The sequence below is a fragment of the Rhipicephalus sanguineus genome, chromosome 9, assembly GCF_013339695.2.
Source record: "Rhipicephalus sanguineus isolate Rsan-2018 chromosome 9, BIME_Rsan_1.4, whole genome shotgun sequence".
NCBI classification, from domain to species: Eukaryota; Metazoa; Arthropoda; class Arachnida; order Ixodida; family Ixodidae; genus Rhipicephalus; species Rhipicephalus sanguineus.
The window spans coordinates 28915753-28939610 of NC_051184.2; the positions used below are offsets into that span (position 1 = coordinate 28915753).

The 23858-nt window shown below is 47.2% G+C and overlaps 1 protein-coding gene across 3 annotated transcripts in view; it reads right to left on the reverse strand.

Annotated features, from left to right (window-relative positions):
* Positions 1 to 11857: 11857 nt before the first annotated feature.
* Positions 11858 to 23858, reverse strand: part of LOC119404877 (tyrosine-protein phosphatase Lar) — a 234581-nt gene continuing 222580 nt past the window's right edge. For 2 of the 3 annotated variants that reach the window (XM_049419052.1, XM_049419053.1), the window contains 6 exons: positions 20132 to 20208; positions 18864 to 18998; positions 17491 to 17616; positions 16243 to 16397; positions 15330 to 15465; positions 11858 to 13232 (listed from right to left, as the gene is read on the reverse strand). In XM_049419052.1, the coding sequence (XP_049275009.1) occupies positions 13164 to 13232; positions 15330 to 15465; positions 16243 to 16397; positions 17491 to 17616; positions 18864 to 18998; positions 20132 to 20208 (698 nt within the window). In that variant the 3' untranslated portion in view covers positions 11858 to 13163. The remainder of the gene's footprint in view (positions 13233 to 15329; positions 15466 to 16242; positions 16398 to 17490; positions 17617 to 18863; positions 18999 to 20131; positions 20209 to 23858) is intronic. The other variant, XM_049419054.1, reaches the window with a different exon arrangement.

Consider the following 23858-nt stretch of genomic DNA (forward strand, 5'->3'; position numbering starts at 1 on the left):
GTCATAAACACACACACACACGTAGGGGATGTACCTGGACTTTTGGTCGGGCACGGGGGCGTCCAGACCCTTCCTCTTTTCTTTCGTTTTATTTTTTATTCGTTTCTACTTGCTATGCTTATACGTGTTCTCTTTATAGTTTATCTCTCGCACGTTGCCCTCCTTCGCGAACCAGACATCTGTCTCAGACGTCGCTCCTTTCCTGCTACGAGCTGACCCCTCGCATCGAACACTTAACGGTTGATGATCGAGTCGTTCCCGGAGCCCTAACGGGCCGCGGGCCCTGCTACTGAAATATACGATCGCGCCATATACATACGAGCAGAGTGTAGGAACATGTAGCTCGGGAGAAGGCGGCCACATAAGCAACCGCAATGGAGGGTGAAGGTAGTGTTCAGCGAGAGCACGGCGATTTAGTGGCTTGAGTGTAGAGGAACTACCGCCATGTTGGGAAAGGATGCGGGGCTTGAGTTCGGCGAGACAGAGAGTAAGGGTGGTTGCAGCTCACGACGGAGGTGGCAGCTGCGGTCGTAAATAAAGATGCTCTCCGGAGAGCCGCAGCCCGTCCCCTTGGACAGTTATATCGGTAGCCCATTGACGAATGACGTGCCCGGCGGCGCCTCCCCTCCCCTCCCCCTCCCTTTCCGCCCCAAACCTGCGTCGGTTGCACCATGCAGATGCGAGAAACAGGAGACTCACAGGTAAGACATGCACTGCTGGGACTGTACTGGGTGAAGGTAAATATATGTACACGCGCTAAAACAACTTAGCGCATAGAACGTCAAATAGATACTGTATAGACCATGAGTTCAGATCCTCTTATAACGCATTCTTTGAACGAGCTTCAGTGTGACGTAATAGATTTCAAAACACGAATTCGTCTGCTCGTTCACATGTGGGTCGCTATTGTACAAGAAGACTTTGAACTCGGTTACCAATGTGTTTGTTCCAGGGCTCCACAGAGAATCAACTGACGTCATTTCCGCGATGGAAATGACGGAAGGAGCAAGCTTGTTTTTAATTTCCAATGCGTGTCTAAAAAAAACGGGAAACGATTCAGATAACTGTGAGTTTAGAAAAATGTTCGACGATTAAGAGTGTTTAGCAAGAAATGTAAACGGTCTAGGGCACTCTACTACGGGACAGCTGTGCGCAGCAGTCCGTAATAACTATGTACTGCACTGTTTAGGAAACGTCTATTCACAAAATGTACAAATATCACACAGTGTGTGTACAGGTCCGTGTATACGATGGGGTATGCAGTCGTCCCGGATGTATACGTGTTCTGCAGTGGGAGAGCGGTAAGCTGTATACTCGCAATTGCAAGGAGCGATTTTAGGTTAGAAAAAAAATTTTGATGAGTGGAATTGCACTGTGTACGCTGCTATGTGAAAGCTGTCCCCACTGCGATGTAGTGGTATAGATCGTTAAGAGTTTAAGGGAAAATTCAGGAGTCCATGCCTTATCGGGGAAATTGAAAAAAAAAATTTTTTTGGGGGGGGGGGGGGGAGGTGGCGTGGTTTGAACCCCCCTCCCCCCCCCTCCCCAGCCGCTACGCCAGTGGTAGCGGCCGTCCCCGGAACGCCCTTTTCGGGCTGAATCGGCATGGCGTCTTTCATGCTCTCCGCCCGCGAACTCCACCGGGCCTCCGCTGCTTCCTCCACGGCGCAACTTCTCGCTGAACAAAACGACCCCCAGCCCCTCATTTCCTATACTGATATCCTGCAACACATTAAGATGAGTAGACGCACCCCACCCCCACGTGATCCTAAGTTTGACAAGGCAACGCAGGTCGCGTGGCGGCGATTACAATAATTATCCTTTCCAAATCCTTATGCCTTGTCCAAGATGGACCCTTCGGCATACGATCCACAATATAAATTCTGTCCTCAGACGGCCACTTTATTCTATTTGGTCTGGGAGTGGCAAGAAAATCCCAATAAATCGGCCAAACACAATCCTACAATAGTCGAGTGGGAGGCGACCCTGTCCAGCTCTGACCCAGGGCAGCAACAAGCCCTGGTCGACCGAGCCCAGACGGCGGCAAGGGCCAATAGTCTCGAGCAAGACTTCGATCCAGTCTACTGTGTTCCTGCGTCCTCGTCCTTTATTGCGCTGTTTTTCCCCAGCTGAGCCAATGGTCTTCCGGACTAGGAGGTCCAACCACTAGTGACTCTACTTGTTAGTAATAAGTGTTTTATTCTCTCTCTCTCTCCCTCGGGCGGGGCGGGGGGAGAGGAAAGAAACTGCCGGACTGTCTTTAATTAAGGTTTATTCATTCTCTCTCCCTCTCTAGAATCGTTTGTAAGATAGAGGAGTTGGAACGGCATTGGGGGTAAACCCTAAAAAATTAAGGGGAGGGGGGTCAGGACCTCCGGACCCCCTCCCTCTGGATCTGCCATGGATGTGTTGCCAAGGGATGCCGTATACACATGCCACGAAAACTATAATTTTATAAAACGCTGGACTGCAATCGGAACCCGACAGTAACCTTTCATACCAAAAAACTGCGTGTAGAGCTCTCGGTAAGTTCAAGGTTACTCTAACAAAAAAAAAAAAGAGTCCCTGGCTCTTTTTTTGTTTTGCGAGTCCTCCCTTGTCACGTATGTGACTAAAGAGTCACGACTCTCTTTTGAGATAACTATAATCTCTTCGGAGTCGTGGAATCGAAAAGAGTTACCATGTCTCTTTAAAGAGAGTCATATACGCGGGAAGTCAGGACTCACTGGAAGGAGTAACACCTACTCTGAGAAGAAAAAGAGAAGCCCTATTGAACGACGCCAACATATGCATATAAAGTCTATGAGTGCGGCAGCATGGTTTTGACAATGAGTCTGTCGTTTCTTTGTTGACTAAGAGACATAGCTAGGCCTGCGCGATGGGGGGGGGGGGGGGGGCAGCCCCCACCATAATCACCTGTGTGTGTGTGGGGGGGGGGGGTGCGCAAAGTCTGCCCCATACTTTTACTCAGCTGGGCCTGTCCAGTCATTGTTAAAAAAAGAGCAGGCCGGGCTATGACCATGCAGGTTTTTGACAACAATGGTGGCCGAAGCCCCTGACGCTGCATTCCAAGAACTGTTTAATTCCAATCTTTAATCTCGGAAAGCCAGGGACCATGCGGCAGGCCATTGTGAGAGACACGTCGTCACTTCATTTTCATCTATTGTAACATGTCTACTGGACTCAATCAACAGTGGCGGGGGGGGGGGGGGCTATGCGATGACACCTTGCCCCCGACCCCCTAATGGGGAACCCTGCGCACGCCCATGCTATGAGTCATCCATGGAGTACCGCTGCACTTCAGCCCGTCAGTGTTGCTGTTCAGCCCTCATTTCCACCTTCACTGACGACGTTGACATGATGGACGCAAGATTTTTTGCTAGTTTTGCCGACTGATGGCCAAGAAAATAGCAAGGCACGTCTATATCATCACCGCGATAATCATGCATTTTCGATAGCGTGCGCTTTGGCTGCCCCTATACAGTAAATGGAAATTTCTGGCACGCAGCACTTTTTGCACCTCAACTGCTCCGACGCGAGAATATATATCCACTGGATGCAACACGCGCGTTTGCATTCAGCGGCCGTGAGTGAAACCTGTCCGAGTTTATAGGCACTTACAGGTTTAGTTATTTTGTAGATCTCTAAACGCTGCCACGCGCACAAAGCCTTTTCTCGCCTTCCGACGTCCAATCACGCCTTGAAATTTATTCAAGAATGCGCAGGACCGAACAGGTGTGCGTGCGAAGCTGGCGATCCTGCCTTTTGAATGCACGCATAAGGTGCCACTCAGAGAGACGCGACGCCGTCGACGAATGTCTGCGTGGACCAAGGCGTTCGGCAGCTGGCCATGTAGCTTCGAATGTGCGGCCGATAGAGTGCGTTAAGTGAAAGCCCGTACAAAGAAGGTAGCCGGCATTAGGAACTCGCCGAGATAGCACGGGGTCCGCATCAGTATACCTTCCGAGCAGAACCATGTTGGTCTTGGTGATTACCGTTGCGGCCGTGTCAAGTAAGATTCAACATTTGTCAGAGACGTTTGTTTGAAGTGTTCAATACGTATATTAAAAAATCGAGACAGACCTTCACGGGCATCGGAGTTAAAATGACATATTCGTGGTAGAGGTTGGCGCGAGCAAGCACGGGGGTGGGGGGGGGGGGGGGGAGGGGGGGGGAGAGCTGCACCTCCTGATCCTGGGGCGCCCACACCTCTACTCAATCAGACCTGTCCCGTCATTGCTTAATGTGCAAGGCTATGACCATGCAGGTTTCTGACGATAATGGCATTCCGGGAACATTTTGCTTCCCATCTTCACCTCTGGAAAGGCGGGGACCTAAGGCAGGCCGTTGCGAGGAGCCCGTCGTCATTGCTTCATTTTCATTATTGCACACGTGGCAAAGCTTGCGTTCTTTCGTACTCAAACAACAGGAGGAGGGGGGGGGGGGCATAGGCGGGCGCAAGATGGGGGCAGGGGATGGGCGGCCGCACAGGTCCCAATAATCTAAAGGGCCAATTCTGCCTCAAACAATACGTATATAGAAATATATTTTGCGCTTAGGCCTCACTCGGACTCGACTCACCAAACTTTTTCTCAACCGGACTCACTCGTACTCAGACTCGCCATGATATTTCTCAACCGGACTCAAACTCACCAGAATATTACTCACCCGGACTCACTCACAACTAGACCTCACGGCTCGATCCGAGTCTGTGTGTGAGTCGACTCATGAGTGAGTTTGCCGACCTATGCCCCCAGCGCACGTATATGGGAAGGGCTGCGATGAAACCTAATGGTCAACCCTACGCACGCCTGTGCCGATAACGTACCTCAAATATATATATATATATATATATTATATATATATATATATTAGAATATAATAATATATTATATATATTATATATATATATATATTATAATATATGATTGAAGAGAAGGGCTCACGTACGAAATGTTACTAAAACTACATTTCGTACGCGAGTCCTTCTCTTCAATCATCTATCGTACCGGGCCCATCGATCTTCGTACCCAAAATACTCCCTCTCTTATATATATATATATATATATAGTCAAGGGAATAATAGATTCCTACTTCACTCCGTTACCTAGTGTGTGCTGTTGCCGCGGATCTTACACCATTTCTGTGCATTCGGATGTCTTTACCTTTTAAGAATATATTGCAATCCCTCTTGTTAGATTTTCCCGGACCATGCGTTTTTTGTTTGTTTGTTTCCGCAATATCGCAGCGTGGCTGCACACCGGGACGGAGGCAGATTCCGTTCGTGAGCGTCCGTCTACGGATCGGAGGGACTCGGTGACCATTCGGCTGCCGTCGGCCCGGTACGGCGTAAGCGACTCGGGCCAGAACCCGTGCCTGAGCATAGGACGCTGCACTTGGATCGTACCCTGGGTGCGCGCTTTGAGAATTAAACCGCGCGAACCACGGCCAACATCGGACGGCAAGAACGACAATTCCACGGACAGTGGCTGGCTGTGGCTGCCCACGGGACCTCCGTACGTGCACGTGCAGTAGTGGCCACACAAGTATGGGGGCGGCGCTGCAGTAAATTTTACAGGAAAGCGCGGCGGTATGATGGGGAAAGAAGTTGCAGCGAGTACGAAGGTGCTAGTTAAACTTAAAAGGAGACACTAAATCAATTCAGACTTGACGGCGAGTTTTATTTTTGAATTTCGCGCCGACTCTCAGCGCCTGTATGTTGGTCTTTCATGTAATATTCTTTCGTATTTGGGCCATATTGGCTCGCTGTGCTAAAGCTTGCTATTACGTACCCTCTTCGAATGCAATATGTAGTTCATATTTACGGCGAAGGGATTATGCAGGGATAGCGCGCCGTCAAAATCGACATCACGACGAGAACCAAGGCGGAGTGGCGGGTGGCCTCTGCATATCGCTTTTGTGTTTAACTGATGCTTTTGAAATCGTTTTGCGGAGGCCTCGCTCGCTTGCGGCAAGGACTGAAATTGCTGCGGTGCCGTCTCTTTGTTTCAATGCACAGCACCGATGCCGTCATGTGTGTGTTCAGGGGATCGTTTTCAGTGCCCGATGACCGCGGCTGGTTGATAAAGAGTTTGAGAAGACGGGCAAAGAGGCGCCCGATTCATTGGCCACGCGAGATTCTACATCACGAAAGCGACACGTACTCTTGCCGAAAGTGATCGCCTGAGAATGCGGCCCCAGGTAAAATCGGTTGGACACAAGTCATCCCAAGCCGGAAAATAGAACCATTGGCAAAACCGGGGGGGGGGGGGGGGATCGAACCCCCCCCATTCTCCGAAAAAAAAATTTTTTTTCACATACAAGCACACGCACGAATGTACATAAGCATTATTAGTGCCGTTTCTTAATTGGGCGAGTTGGAAATGCACTCTGCGATGCGCGTGACCAGGGAACGCGCCGCGAAGCTGTCTATTCTATCCTTCGTCTATTCTTCCCCCTCTAAACGAGGGACAAAGGGAGGGCAGAAAAGGGCGTCGCCGACAGTATCGGTCCAGCAGGTGCCCTATGCACAATGGTTGACAGTAATGTTCGCTCGGCGGCATTGGTTCGGCTGGGCTGCTGGAGCATTACCTGCACTGAACGCGGGCCCTGATCACGTGGCGACATGTTGGGTTATTGGTAGGGGTGTGCGAATATCCAATTTTTCGAATACGAATCGAATACGAATATCCACCTTCGAATATCGAATCGAATATCGAATATCAAAGGAAAATTGTCTCCACAGTAACGATATTTTATTTAACATGTAGCTATTTGAAGAAAAAAAACATTAACAGCCTGACTGGCAACACAACATACACTGCTATCTCCAGAACACAATGTCCAGGCTAGCACAATGCACATCACAACACAAGCAAATATCACGGCACAATGAAAGTAATGACTACATGTTATCATGGAGAAATATGAGTTGCTCAACATGATCAGGCAGCAGGCGCTCCCTTGTAACAGAGACAACCCCCCCCCCCCCCCCCCTGCCACTGAAAAGGCACGCTCGCTTGGAACAGAAGTGGCTGGTATAGGGAGTTACATGGGGCAAAGCTTGGCCAGACTGGGGTATCTGAAGGTGCCTACAGTCCGCCACCAGTCCCGTGGGTCACTGTCTTTCTTCAGAAGTGGTCCCGCATAGTGAACGAGTGGTAGTGCGGCACGCTACGGCCGCATGTACGGTTACATGATCTCCAACAGCGCTGCACGTCGGAGATGCACCAGCAATAAATCATACGTATTGGGGCGCTCGTCGCAGGCAGATATCGTGCCTCCGTATACTTACGATATTTATCGCTCCTCTCGGCAACGTTTTTAGCAATACGAACGCAGTAGAAATGTGGAAGACGAGTTATTTTATGCATGATAATCGAATGGCATATTCGAATTTTTCAAATATTCGCACACCTCTAGTTATTGGTACTCTATTTTTTTATTTGTACTGCGTAATGCTCCGACCAACTTTTTCGCCCTCTTGTAGAAGACAGGTTCGCTTGTCAAAACATTGGCTCCAGCCAGCCAGCGACACCCCAAGTTCGAAGGATTTTTCAAGTTTTCCCTAGGTATTTTAGCACATGACAGAGATCAAATTTATTGAAATGGCGGGCATGTCAAGATTGTGTGTGGACAAGCTTCTTGAAGTGAGTTCCAAGTATGTACATCTATGTCATACAACCTGGCATTACAAGCCATCTAGTGTTTCTTCACTACAGCTTCACTGGGCCCAATTATCTTGAAAGGTATTTGATGTAATGGAAAATCTATATATTTTTTTAACTGGGCACTTTCATTAATAAGCAACGAGGTGAACCAAAAGACAATCACTATTAGGAAAAATTATACAAATTTACCTGACTTTTCTAATTTTTTAATTTGTCAAGTGTCGCTCTTGCATGTATCGACTATAGTACGGATGGGTTTCGGTGCTGCTATAATGTCGTTTTGTACCTTTAACTAAACTAAAAGATGCTATGGTAGACGCATACGCATGGAAACAGTTGGGTTGATGCATTCAACGTTCCATGACCTTATTAATTCACATCGCAATATACAAAAACAAAAAATTGGCCGCGTATCTGCGTGCTTCGCTGCAAATGTCATCAAAAGACGATAGTCTTGTGCTGGCCGTGCTACACGAATCCTCCTCCTCTATGTTGAACCACCGCATCTGGCTCATAGCATCGCATTTTCAGCGCAGCCTCAGAAACACTAGCATTTTGAGCGCTGCATAAGAAACATTAGGGTCTTTAGAATTACTTACTGAGGCATTTTCTAGTAAAAGAATGCACCACCTAATACTTACGTATTGATGTTGCACCTCAGATATGCGTACTATTTGCTTTTTGATAGAAAATGTTTACAAGTATGAACGGCCGTACTAGTTCAAGATGGCTGGGCGTTCAGAAAGTGGTTAAACTTTGGCAGGGTGGCTGAATCAAGTGACAGACAGACAAACAGAAAGACAGACAGACCAAAATTTCTGCATTTAAGTTCCCCAAGAAAGACTATCCGTCTTTAAAAAACATTCACTTAACAGCCCAAGGTAGCAGCCCCCATATGTCTTATGTAAAATCGTCTCATGTAACCGAGGAAAGGGTAAAAACAGGAAAAGGAAATGACACGTCGAGAGTCCTTGGACATGTTTATTGAATACACTACGACAGACACGAGCCACTCTTGTGGCACAGGGAGGAACACGCAATTATTCGGAGCAGCTCGTGCCTCTGTGGGCTTTTGCAACACAGCGAGTTTCATCCCAAAAGAGTCTTACATTTTTCCTTCAAGGCTTCAGGCCTCGAAGTTCTTGGATGCATGCAGAGTCATTTGTGTGACATTCACCTCTCTTTGGTGACCGTAACGACCGCTAGTCAGAACACCTTCTAGCTGCCACTCGTTTCATAATAGTTTTGCACCAAGATGGTAAAGAAAGAAAAAAAAAAGTGCTGCGGTCGTACACCAGTGATGGTGGCTCCACACATCGTCTTTTGGATATGCAAGATGTTTGTAATGGGTCTCACAATTAACATTCCAGAAGTAACAGAGTACACAAAATAAATAAATTCTTGCTGGCAAGAAGAATCCATTTGATCATGCAGCATACGATTAAAACATGTCACTAACTGCAAAAGTAGAAATAAACGAGTCTGCGGAGAAAGTATGTAAAAGAAACAATCCGTAATTTGTTCTCTGAGCAGCCGATAAAGCGCTGCCATTACTACTGTGGGCTACTGCAACAATAGCAATAAAATAATAATATTAAACAAAATAAGGATGCACAATGCCGGATGCTTTCTGAAAGCATCAGAAACGCAAGAGCGTAAAACGAAGGACGCGAAAGGAACTCTTTCAGATTGCTGGCCACCGATCCGTAGTGCGACGACGTAACCACATGCAATGAACCCGGCAGTCACCGCACGTCTTGCACTACTGTGTCAAGCCTCTCAGTGGCACTGAATTCCCGTACGACACACAAGGCGTGCTAGTTTATATAGGGCACCACGGTTCTCTCCAGACAACTGTTCACCAGACACTTTCGACGAGCACACGGTAAAACGAAGAGCCTATTTTATTTCTCGGCGCAACACGCATATGTCACAACCTCATTTAAGTATGTCAGTGTGTAAGGGTCGACAAGGCTATGGGATCGGCAGCCGCTGTACGGGAGCCGGCGAAAGAGAAGAAACCACTACGTGATGATATGTCCCTAAGAAGAAGCTCTCGGAGGTCGTGACATGCAACCCGTGATTATGTGTAATGGCGAATGTCTCCCAACTGATCGCGGAGGAGCTCAACGCGGTCGATGTCGATGGGGGTAGTTGTGTCGCCGAAGGTGCAACAGAGCTGCAACCTCGAGAAAAGACTTCGTCACGGCCAGCTGCCACATGCAGCAGCATTCAAATGCTACAGCTCTAAGTCACGTGCAAGGTTTATGTACAAAAGAGCGCAGGCCGGCTCAATAGAAAGCAGTTTCGCTTTGCGTCTTTTTTTCCTCGAACGTGAAACGAGCGGGTGCCGAAACGCAATGTAAGCGGGGAGCACATGCCAAGTCGGTAAAAGCTGCCGAGGTGTACCCCCGCCTGCTTTCGGCGTGACACCAGACTTAACGCCGTCGGTTCCAGTAAAAATAGCTACCTGGTTGCAAACTTACAAAGGGCTTCTCTGTTAATGTAACAGAATCGCACACACATACGAACCAGCTTCGGACACAAAAGTACAAACACAGCTTCTCTCTTTCTCCTCTGCACACCACAGGCATGCTTAGTTAAAAAAGACTAAAAGAAAGCAAGCAAGACGTATACCGCAGTTTCGCACGCATAACCCACCCCTTGCATGCAATGCCACACACATGCCTATTACAACTCTCATAGGAAGGGAAGAAGGGCAATGCTTACATACTTGTGAAAATGGCTGCATACAATTTCTGAACCGTTGTAAAAAAAAACAACCGTTAACGACAACTAACCGGACAAAGTGCAGCTCTAGAAAAAATATCCGTTTCTTTTAGTGCGTTCAGCAATGTCGACAATACTGGTGCTATGCTTTAAATCTAGAAGTGGCTTTGCATTGCTTTAACATCCACTGTGAGGATAAGCACTTGCGCTAATACCCAAACTTTGTACTCGGCTTTCTTAAATTTCTGGCGTGGATAATACGAGCGAAAATGTGGTACACTGTGATAAATCAAGAGCAGACGGCTGAAAGCCTCTATGCTTGTACGTTCACACAACAAATGCAAAAGAAAAGGGCTGCCATAAATACGGCAGACAGGTAAAAGAAAGTGTTCTACAAAGTCAACAGTGTGCAAAAGAAATAAAAAATATGTGCATTCACACGGATCTATATTCTGCGCACGTCATAAAAGCTCAATCTCATAGAAGACTTGTAAACGGCAACCGAAAAAGGAACAGGTAAAAGTGTATAAATAAACAAGAGAAGCAAAAACACTCTAAGGAGGCTTTAAGCCCCGCAGTAGGAAAAAAATTTCTTCAAGCACACAGTTACAGCAAGCAGGCTGCCTAAATTGAAATAGTGACCTATGTAAAAAAGTGAAACAAGAGTGCACAATTCATTACGAACGAGACCGCTGCCAAAACTGCACGTCACTACAGTATCTGCATGTGATGTAGCATCATCTGCTGGACATCCAGCAAAAAGAACAGTTTCATGCCTGCAGCACCATATGACGAAACTATGCATGGAGCAACATACCAAGAAAACCACTATTATCTCTTTTTTTCAGCATGTGCTTGCAACGGCATCATTAAGTTTGCAACCTTCTGTAGTTACGCTTGCAACAGATGACACCACAGCTACTTTTTAGACCACTGCAGTGGCGTGCCCCGCTCAATAACCAGTTAGAGCCTGCTCGACGATCCATGCTTTTCTTTACCTATCTTTCCCGCCCACTCTCACAGTTGTGTGAGAGTTTGCCCTTCCACGGCAAACCAATCCAGAGTTTGCAGAATGCTTGTCACTTTCGTGACCACTCCTGTTCCAGCCGCTGAAAAAAATCGCAGCGCGCTCTCCATAGCATCAGTTTCTTTGTCCTCTATCATGCGTGAACCTGGGTGCACATGACTATGTACAGAAATCGTACCGAGACACACTCCCACGCTCCAAACACAATATAAAACATATACACTGTGAGTGTGTGATGCAGTGGATGGCGGTATGGTACAATGAAAGATGATGACAATAAAGACCAAAAGCCTATCGAACGTTACGTTAGAATCGTGCGCAGACGCAACGGCCGCGGTTTTGTGCTGCGCGCAGCCCCGTGCGAGAGAATGCAACTCGCGCGTGTGCCGGCAAAACGTAAGGGCGTCGACGTTGGATGCCGAGGGAATGCCGCGGAGTGGGTCAAGCAGACTCAGGAGAATGGTCAAACTTGAATGGGAGTGTGCAATTCTTACTTTCTGCACCTTCGCCAAACGAAGTTTCCAACGAAAATTATCGCCGCTATTGCCTTGACGAATATCTGAGCAACAAGGGCGGGAGGGGGAGGGGTGAAAAAAAAAACAACAAACATTCATTGGCTTGCAGACTTTGCGAAGTAAAGGTTACACCGCTTCGAGGTAGGGATGTCGGACAAGAAGGGGGGCTTCTCGCTTTCCTACTTAACGCCCTTGCAGAATATTCAGGCCGCGTCCCCCCTCCCACCGTTTTGCTCTGACAATCTTGAGCGCTGTGAATCCGTAAAACTTTCGTAGAGAGGCGGTGAGGAGAGAAGTCCTGCTTGAAGGCAGCCCTCTCTCGGTGCCTTCCCTGCCGGCTCCCCTTCCCGTGAAATGCAGAAAGTGGTTAACCTGAGTGACTAGGAAGCAAGACGACAAACACCCGTCGTCTATTCCTCATCGACTGCTGCCTCTTCCGACAATATCGGATGTATTTTTCTTTTCGCTTCTGCCTGCGACATTGCGGCGCACCCACCAAAGTTGCTGGGTCACTCTTTCCTGCGATGCTTCTTTCGCTAGTGAACACAGTGGTGTCGTGAATATCCGATGTCACGTGCTAAGCGATTTTTCCTTTTCTGCTACGGGCACAGGTGTGACTCGTAGCGAGACAAGGTTTAAAAAGAAAAATGAGATCGTACTGGTGGCCACTGTAACAAAAAAAATGGCAGACTTGAAATACTACCGAATTCAGGAACGATGTACGTCTCTTCCCAGGCGTGCAACCGAACTGTACGTTCACTCGGGTAATAAGATTAAACGGCAATAGATTCCACTTCGCTTCATGACAGGTCGAAATACGAATGTGCCAACATAACCCCACCGACACACTTTTCATGCGTCCCAACAATTACGCAACGTTCAAATACTATTACGGAAATGAAACGGAAGTGATATGAAATCCGCAACATCTGCGTGAACAACGCAGAACTGTTGGAAGGCAAACAACGAAAAAGCTAAAACTAAAATCTCGCAAGGGCGCAGACATCGGAGAGGTGTGTGCGCGGAGGTGTGCTGCCCCCCCTTCCCCCGCAGAACTGCGTCAGCGTCGGCACTTTCCCAACACGTATGGCATGGGCACTTTTTGTCCTTACAGCAGCAAGTGCCGTGAACACGCAAGAAAAGGTAGAGAAGAATCATTCAGTTACGCGGGCCGTTGAAGTCCGCAAGGAGCTCGGCTTGTTTGTGCTGCTCTCGAGTTTTTCAATTTGCATAGTGGTCAAAGCTGCTCATGTATTCTAATGCAGCCCTGTAGCAGAACTGGTACTGGTCCTGCAAAATAAGGAAACAAACATTTTGGTTAGCCATGTGACCCAATTTATGATGAGTCAAGAGCTACAGAGCACATACAAGACCTTTAATTAACAGACGCAATCAAAACATGAAAATTTCGCAATCAGATGAATGATCTTATTTCATCTCAGTGCCTGCCAAGACTGCTAGAGCATTGTGGATGCACATTGCTTGCAGGAAGCTTGTCATCGCCGCATTAACCCAACAAGCTACTCGCCATATCTGTGCACAGTCTGGAGTGGAGTGGGTACGAAGAACACTCTCACGGTAAATGCGCGCGTACGGTACAGCAAGCGGCCTGGCAGTGACAGTGTGAGCTGAGTAGGTGACGCGCTGCACGCAACTAGCCAACAGACGATTGGCTCCACGTGGCCGTACTGCATTTCAATGAAACTGTGCGAGTTTTTGCCAAGTAGCACATCGTGGTATAGACACGTACACATGTATCGCGTAAAGCCGATACTGTCTGTTCTGTCGTTGCGCATCCCGCACCTTGTACAGTGAAACCAGGATATATCAAACTTGCAAAAAAACACCTGTCAGTTCGATATAGGGCATAATTCGATATAAGCCTGCTAAAGAATTGGACGTCATAAATTCACACACCAATCATAAAAGCACTTTATTGACGAAGCTAGCTTAGTTGCGCTTGAAATAGTCTTCCATTTTTTTCTTTTTGAGCACCTTCGCTGCCTGCGACAGCACGCGTTTCTCAACGTGGTCTAAAGAGTCTGAGCAGGCGAGGCCGCAACCTTCCACATGCGCGCAGAAGCGTTGGACTAGTACGAGAGCACCAATCACCTCTGAGGATGTGGGCAAAGAATCGTCGTTTCTCATGCCTTTCTTTGAACTGCTGTAGCCAACCGGAGCCACCTTGAAAATCCTCCCTGCCAAGGAGAAAAGCCATGTCCTTTGCTTTTTGTTCGATCATGGGGTCAGACACGGGGAGGTTGCGCAACCAAACGTCGACGAACCACTTGTACACGGCTGCCTGGACGTCTTCATACACGGCCGTGCGTACGTGTCGGGCGCCACGGGCACCTGGTCTTTTGTCCGCTTTATCCCTAATCTCCGCCTTATTCTTCCAAAATCGTGCTGAAAGTGCTCCTCGGAATCTTGCGCGCTGCCGCGACGTTCGACTTCTTCTCACCACGTTCGACTCTATTTATAATTTCAAGCTTCACGGCGAAAGGCGAATTCTGCCGCTTCACGCTAGCCATCATGGCACAAGCGCATGGTGCGAAGCACAACGAACGAGAAATGCAGGTAGATAACTCGCACGACGAGAGTACAAGAGGCCTTGATTGGCTGTCTCAGCAAACGCTGCGGGTGGGTCAGGATCATTTTTTGCAGGGGGTGGCGGCGGCTCGACTGACGCAGCGCGGTCACGGTAGGGACAGCGGGTCATGTGCCGCCGGGTTAAACCACTTTTGGAGTGAGTGGTGGGGAAAAGCGCCAGTTTCCCTGCCACTACGAGGGAAAACCAACTTCCGAGGCACTTTTGCCCCGCTTGACGTTTGATATATCGGGAGTCGCTGCTATTCTTGTTCGATGTAACCGTAATTTTCACTATATATTCTCACTGTAACTATACCGTGTTCAGAAGTTGTTTGATATACAGGATAATTCAATGTAAACGGGTTCGATATAGTCGGGTTCGACTGTAATAGTTTCGAAACACTCCTTGGCGTCACCACCACGCACTATCGGACGGTCATCCAAAGTGCTAGAATCTTTTCTGGACTTTGGCAAAAAAAAAAAAAAAGCTTTGTGGTGGATACCTTAGGCAATATTTGCTGTGGCACTGCATCTATTTCTTTGTTGGTGGTGATGGCGCACGTCAAGAGATGCGAATTCGTACTTGGTGGTTAATGCAAACGACTGTTTAGTGCGTAGTTATGCCACATGCCCGGCAGGTACGTATGAACGAGGTTACACTGTAAACGAGGGAAACCTAAGGTAAAATGTACATAGTTTCCATGTATCGAAAGCTTTAGTCATCGAATAAAAATACGACATAGAAAGCTCGATGATGGCCCCACCTTACACGACAGAAGTTGCATAACAGGCACTGACCTCACTCTGGACCATGCCGGGGCGCTGGGTGCGAAGCGTGCGCACCGTCTGGAATATGTCTAGGACACCCTCGCTTTGTAGGCGCTCCAGTACGATGCTCAATGTGATGAACACGCCTGTCCGGCCAACGCCCGCACTGGAATGATAAAGTACCAAAAAATTTATGTCTGAAGGTGCGGATGAATGTTTCTGGAGCACTTCCATTCAAAGGAGAATGATGAAAAATAAACTAAAAAGGAGAAACAAACAGGAACTGCTAGATAAAAGAAAATGCTTTGCGATCTACTTCACTGGCTGGCACGACACCAAGTTTTCAATGATTAGCATTAGTAGTGCAAAAGTGGAAAACAAGTGTATAAGTTTGTGTGAGGCCTACTGTATTATTTTACAGTATAATACCAGCACTGTTGGCAATGAGGGTAATTGAAGGTAAACAGAGGCAATGAATCGTAACGTTAACAGAATTTTAAAATTACCATTGAATTTTTATGCGCAAGGGTATACCTTAGGATACCCCCCTCCCCAAATTCCCGGATTTCGTGAATGGTCAGTGAATGGCGGATTGTGGTATATGGGAAGTAGCTGTGCCCTGGGGTGGAATCTTGTATACATTTGGTCCTCGTTCATTTTCTGAACATTTACTTTAGGCTCATGCGAATGGCTAGAAACCAGCTGTTCAACAACAGTTGGCTTCTGGGGCCCTATACAATACCGTAGAATACGGAAGACTATTCCGTGGTGGTCCTCCCCGTATGGTCATTTCGAAATACGTCAGGACCTCCCACATGGGCAGCGTGAAGCATGACGACAAGAAGCAAACTGCATAGTATTCCGTGTTCCATGGTATGGTATGTGAGCGGTAGTTAAGCAAAAGAATGGGGAAGCGATCCCTATGCAAAATATTGTTGCCCACCTGCAATGGACCGTGATCGGTCCCTCCTGTCCAAATTGTTCCTTGGTCTTGTGCACCTGGCCGAGGAACTCGAGGTACCCCTCGGAGGTCTTCGGGACGCCCTGCTCGGGCCAGTCGGTGAAGTGGAACTGCCGGATAGTCCGCGATTGGCCGTCCTGCATTGAGTTGTGATTGGACCGGTGAAAAGCGGACAATGCGCAGACCCGCCAATATTAGAATTTAGAAAATACAGTAGACTCCCAGTAAACGGAAATTTTTTAAATGGAATTGCTGCTCAATTGGAACAACTGCCTCTAACATGGTTGGTTTCATGCTTAAATTCTGTAACCCTGTTCATCTCTCAGCAAATGGAAGTCCTGTTAAACTGAACATGGTCCCTCCAGGTTCCATTTAACAAGAGTCTACTGCACCACAACTGCCGAAGCAACTATTAGCTGATTCCGCGAGCTCAGAAAAAGACAATGCAAGAGACAAGACACAAAAACAGATCAAAGGCAGTTCGATCCTTCTCACGAGTTGTCTTATCTGGGCGTGATGCAACTTACCGGGTTGCCAAAGACACTACGGAGTCGGATCAAAATGTCAGGCGGAGATGTAGCAGTCAGTGTCAACAAGGGTGCATGCATATAGGAGGCTGTCATGGCAGCCCTATAGCAATACGCAATGCATGAAATGCATCTCTTAACGTCCAACGCTGTCGTAGCTACTTCTATGGAGGCACGTTTCATTTTTGTCTTTTGAACGATTCCTACGAACGAGGTATCAACAATCCTTTTGTTTTCATTTCTTGCTCCATGTAGGCAAAATGTTCCAAGGATGATGAAAGAATTTGAAAAAAAAAAATAATAACTTAGGCAAAATATTTTATCTTTCTGACTCTTGTCTCCTTAAACTGAGAGTGGACTGCAGCCAACATGGCTCCCTAAGAGGTGAACAGAAGGTTTAAAGCGTTTTTGTGGATGGATATTTCCCCGAATTTTAGGTCATCCTCGAGTATAGCTTCATCTTTGCACAGCGCACACACATGAAGATGCAAAGAACTGACAAAATGTCTTCGTGTGTGTGCGCTGTTTGAAGATGAAGCTATACCAACTAGCCCAAATTGCTACACTGCTCGAATGTATAGCTACTCCCAAGCAAAGAGTCACAGACCAAAAACAACTGCACTGCGAGAAACGTGAAGTGTGGCTCAACAGGAAGGAAGGATTATGCTTCCTGTTGAGCCAAATAATGCTGGGTAATAATCACCTTGGCGTCCGTGACTTTGAATTCTCTAAGGATGTACTGAGGCATGTTGTACTCTGTTATTGGGTCCACCACGTAATAGAGGTACCGCTGGGAGTGCTCCGAAGGCCAGTACTGGTGGCATTTTTCCTGGGGGCGAAAAGAGAAAGGAAGAAAGAAAAGTCTCATGCAACCAGCCAAGCACTTCCTAAGAAAGCTAAAAGATCATTAAAAAAAAAGAAAACCAATGACCAAACACCATTCAACGTCAAGAAAGATCAGAACAACTTGTTTTAACGTTGTTTCTTGTCACGCACAATACATTCACAGTAACATCGACCAAACAAATGAATGAACACCCAGCCCCACGCAAACATGCATGCACATCGAGTCAACAATGTGTGAGTTTGTGTGTGTGTGTGTGTGTGTGCGCACTTGCATGAAAACCAGAAACTAGTGATTGGAAGGAAAACTGAAGCTGTGCATTCATCAGTATGATCTTAGAAGATATAGCATGGGTGTCAGGAATAGTTCTAGCAAAAACAAACCAATTCATTTTAAGTTGGCCGTGGTGACATCACTCTTTTCAAAACATGCCCATATATACACTCAGGCAAACAAGCATTTAAAGGCTGAAACTTCGGAGTGTACTTTCATCAAGTACAGTACTTAGCACAATATGTAAGAGGCAAAACAGAAAAAGTTGCCACAAATGATAGCATGGAGTTGCAGGAAGAGGCACAGCAGCTTAATCTCAGGATGTATTAATAAGAGCATCAAATGAAAATTGTGTGCACACCATAAGAACATTGCATAAATGTAATGTAGAAGTGTAAGAAACACAAATCAATGTCATACAGCAAAAAGAATAGTACAAACATACTGTATTTTCTGACCTATATCCTGACCCTGCAAATACCCTGCACACCTAACATAATTCTACAAAAAGAAAAAAAAAATATGCATATAACCCGCAATGCCACTTTTTAAGCACATTTTTCTGTTTCTTGTTGCAGGTTGTATGCGAGAAAATACAGTAATTTAAAAATGCAAGATAGGAGATGTAACACAAAAACAAGTCACTATAATGCCACCACTTTAATTGCTTCACACTTATATCACAGTTACTACAAATAATGTCCCCTATACCTTAAATTCATTATCTGTTGGCTATAATTAAAATTGTGTCTAAACAAAGAAAAACGAGTACCTAAGTTCCCCTTCCTTCAATCATGCAGCAAACAACATAAACTTCAATACAAACAAACAGTCAACGATGTTGCAAAGTGCAGCCCTTTCATGGTACCTGTATCATCTCTGACGTATGTTGACACCAAAATTTAAGATCAGATCTGTCGCATGGCTAGAGTATAAGAGGATGTGCCACAGTGTCTCACCCTGCCCATCTCCTTCAGCTTGGTAAGCATGACGATAATATTGGAGTTGTGCTCCCAGACCATCCGCCAGAAGTCCTCTGTGGTCTCTACCATGGGTCCCTGTGTCGCTATGTATGCATTGCGGTACCGGTAACCCTGAAAACAAAGAGACGATTCAAGGGCAAAGAACTGGTGTGCAAAGTGAGATTCATGCTTCTAATACCTGTCACACTGGCAAATTTAGTGTCGTTTGGAGCGAGTGCACTTACGCTTGCAGAGTGTCACTTTGGTGGCGCGCTGCTACATGAGAAAAAGAAGTGCACTTTGGGAATGATAGTAATGGTGGTGAGTAAGTTAGTAGCACAACATATATTTGTTATTTTAGGAAATATTTAGCAAGTAATAATGTGTTGTAATTATAAACAGCCCTTTGAGTAAACTTTACGCACGAACACAGTGGATGCGGCCTTTGCAAAGCATGTGCAGTGGTTGTCCCTGGCAGCCGTGGTCATAAACTGCCTGAGAGTGAGAATAGTAAACTAGTTTTTTGTAGTACAGCATGTTTTACTACATAACCATATTCCTAGCAATGAAAAAAAATCGTTTAAAAATACTAGGCACTCAGCTCCCACATTTTTAAATTTATTTTCAAGCCACTCTGGCCGAGGCTACACATTTCGACGAGGCGGAGCGAGTTTGGCAAATGCACTTTGACGGCAACTGTGCTTTGCAGCGAGTGTCAGGAAGCGTTCTCGTGTGACAGTGTGCAAATGACACCAGCGGCGAGGCGCAATAGCTAAAAATGAGACTAAACTTGCCAGTGTGACTGGGGTATAACAGTAACACACCGCAAGCGCACTTGTTTTTACCAGACCCGAAATATGACAATATGACAAGTGGCGTGACGGTCACCTAGATTCGCAAATGAGCAGCTGCAGCACGCGACTAATGAACAACTGCATGCAGGAGGCAGAATGATTGATACTATCCATGATGAAGCATTCAATGCAACACTAACAATGAGGTGTGCAATCGAGAGTGAAACCTTTTAGACAAGTTTTACTTCCAACAATTAAGACTTCTAACAAAACAGCATACCACGAACACATGGCGCGGTTGTGACTAACAGATGCTATGCATTTCAACGTTACAGTTACAAGGTAGTCTAGAATTAGAAACAAGCCCTGAAGAAATATCCATATACTCAAGGAAGAAAGTGAACAAGATAATACTTAAAGAGAAGATAATTGCAGGAGGGCTGTGAACTAGTGGGATACTCTTAAACTTACGTCAATGAAACTTGCATTGATGTAATCAGACCCGTCCACACCCCTTATTGGTTGTAGACAGACCCGGGTTGATTCATCTGTAACGTAGAAAAAAAAAAAAACCGATAAAGTGTTGAGAACTGCCACAAATGGAACCTTTCCTGAATTTGTTCAAAAACTTGGAAGACACTTGAGCTTCGTTTTCAAGAGCAGAATGCGATAGCACAATCGGACCGTGTTTGTATCACCTTCCCAATCGCTAGCCTGGCTTCGCTTCTCGGTGAGACCTAAGCCGTGCTGCAAGGAAAGCCAAAGTGCGGACGCCCTCCGGCTCCAACATCCATGCATGCGGCGTGACGAAACACAGCCACACGGCGGGGGCGATGCCATCTAAGAGCGCGCACATGGGCCCTTTGCGCCAACTCGCGGGTGATAGCCAAGCCACTGAAGAGCCTCAGAGATGTGTGTACCACCAACGGCAAATGGTGTATATAAATAGCTCGCTTTGAGTATGCTAGAGGATGTATGTGTGGTGGCCGAGCGGCTAAACGCATTGCACCACGGAGCGAGGAGTCGCAGGGTTCGAACCCCTGGTCCCACTCAAGCTGAAGATTTTTTATCATTTCTTTATTGCACCTACCTCGAATTTTTGCTTACAGACAACGCTGATTTTTCGCTCACAACTAAAGACGCCGCCACCGACATTAGTATTTCTACGAAGCGAGCTCTTTATGCTATTGTGTTAAAAACAAATAAAGTTCACTGTAGCCACACTAAGTTCCCTACAGAAACAACAACTTACGGTATACAAGTGTCAATGAAAAGACCTAGCTGGTAATAAAGTCAATAGAACCTAAGCAGTTCCACTTTATTATTAAGGAAGAGAGAGAGAAAAGAGGGAAAAAAAAGAAGGTGATGGAATACATTCTGGTAGAATGCATTCTGCATTAAAAATAATCAGCATGTCTTGTTTCACAAAAGGCTGCAATCGGTGGCAAACTACAGTAGAACCCCACTGATACGTTTTTGAAGGGACCGTAGGAAATAAACGTAAGAGACGGGAAACGTAAGAGCCGAAAAACGTAAGAGCCGAAAAACAGGAAAAACGGCAAAATATTTAGTGGTACAGAATTTTATTTCAATTCTTACGAGCAGCATGAAAATTGGCGCGCTCAGCCGCGATCTAGTCGATGGATAGAAACGCGGAGCTTAGGACCGCCTCATCTACAGAAATGTAATCAACATATGTGATTTTTTTAACACCAACAGCTGTATACGCATGAAAGAACTAAGCACACGCAATCACAACCGGCGCGGCGAGTCCGACCGCGAACCGCACGCACGACCATGCGAGCTCCAACCAGCTCGAACTCCTCCCGTTCTCCAACAAATAACGATGATGATGAGTCTACACCAACGCGATGGCAGAAGTGAATGCCAATCTCGAAGGCCTTGCTTTCACAAGCAATTACATCATACACGCCATGTTTGTGCAATACAAATCTCAAAGGCTATGCTTTTGTCAATAGTAATGCCAATCTCGAAGGCCTTGCTTTCGCGAGCAGTTACGTCATAGACGCCATCTTTGCAATTTTAATCTCGAAGGCCATGCTTTGTTTGCATCAATTGAAAAATTCTGTTGCTTGCGCCTCTCATGCGGCTAATATTACGGTCAAACGAGGCCAAGCTGCGTGAAAATGCACCATGGCCGCTTTCTTTGGTAGTCACTCGGTCGGCTCCGAGCGCACTTCGCGACATATCATACAGGAACGGTCCGACAGTTACGACGTAACAACGGGGTTCCCAATACATTGTATCCTATGGGAGCTATGCCGGGACCGGCGGAAAACGACGTAACAGCCGGGAAAACGCAGCAGTGAGGAACGTAACAGCGGGGTTCTACTGTAAATGTTTGGTGTTCTCTCACTTAATGAGCCGCACCGTAAAATGGTTAAAGCACAGCGAAATAAAGAAGTTTTGGGCGTTTATTTGGTTGTGTCACGTGGTTTATTCACGTACAAACGTGAAGGAACGACGAGGAACGTCGAGGAACGTCGAGGGTCCAAAATCCAAGCAAGCGCAAGCTCGGGTCGCGTGGCTACCACTCACGATGTGGCTTGCTTTCTTGGCTGCTTCGTCGTCGTCTGTACTGTTCACTACATTTGCCCCCGGTGAATAGCGTAGCCATCCTGGCGACCTAAGGCGTTGTCAGTATGGCGGGGTCATAATAGGGCTTGAGGCGACTCACGTGGACGATTTCCCTACCACGACGACGTAAGTCTTGGGACGGTGTCAAAGGCTCAACCTCATAATTGACTGGGGACGTACGAGTGAGAATGCGGTAGGGCCCGTGATATCGGGCAAGTAATTTCGACGAAAGGCCAGGAGTGTTCGGTGGGATCCAAAGCCAAACCAGGGCACCTGTCGTAAAAGTAGGGAGAGGTCGGTCGGTGTCGTGCCTTAGCTTCTGACGGCCTTGGTCCTCGGTTGTCAGCGAACGGGCCAATCGTCGGCAATCTTCGGCGTATCTTGCAACGTCAGAAATTGCAGTGTACTCAGATGAGTCAGGCGTGTAGGGAAGCATAGTGTCAAGCGTGCATGATGGATCGCGTCCGTACAAGAGAAAGAAAGGCGAAAAACCTGTGGTCGCATGCGTAGCGGTGTTGTACGCGTACGTGACAAACGGAAGGACTGGTGTCCCAATTGGTCTGGTCTGATGCGGTGTACATTGTCAGCATATCGCCGAGAGTGCGATTAAATCGTTCAGTGAGGCCATTCGTTTGCGGGTGATATGCGGTCGTCATGCGATGAATGATGTTGCACTGAGCGAGCAATGCTTGAATAGCGTCAGACAGAAAAACACGCCCTCTGTCGCTCAAAAGTTCACGGGGAGCACCATGGCGAAGGACAAAGTTGCGTAAGATGAAAAACGCAACTTCTCTTGCTGTTGCTGTGGGCAGGGCTGCAGTTTCCGCGTAACGTGTGAGGTGGTCTACGCCGACAATTATCCACCTATTTCCAGAAGAAGTCGAGGGAAGCGGTCCGTATAAGTCGATGCCGACGCGATCAAATGGACGCGCCGGACAAGGCAGAGGCTGAAGTGTACCGGCTGGGCGTTCAGGTGGAGCTTTACGGCGCTGACAAGCAGTACAAGCACGTACGTACTTGCGCACAAAAGTATACATGCCGCGCCAGTAGTATCGCTGACGCAGGCGGTTGTAGGTCTTGAGAGCGCCGGCGTGAGCACTTTGCGGGTCGTTGTGGAAAGCAGTACAGATTTCCGTGCGCATGTGGCGTGGTATCACTAGCAGCCACCTCCGACCGTCAGACGCGTAATTCCGCCGATAGAGGAGGTCGTCTCGAATAGTGAAATGCGTGGCTTGACGACGGATAGTTCTTGAGGCTGGATGTGCTAATGGGTCAGTCAGAAAGTCGAGAAGATGGGAAATCCACGCATCCTTGCGTTGCTCCAACGGCATGTCTGCGAAGTCAATTGGCGTCAAGACAGCTGAAGAAGCTGACGACGAAGCTGTGTCAGCCGGTAGCGGCGAGCGGGATAGGGCATCAGCGTCCGAGTGTTTGCGGCCGGATCGGTACACAACACGAATGTCGTATTCCTGTAGGCGAAGCGCCCAACGACCGAGGCGTCCCGACGGATCCTTCAGCGATGACAGCCAACATAGGGCATGGTGGTCCGTCACTACTTCGAAAGGGCGGCCATAAAGGTACGGGCGGAACTTGGCCAAAG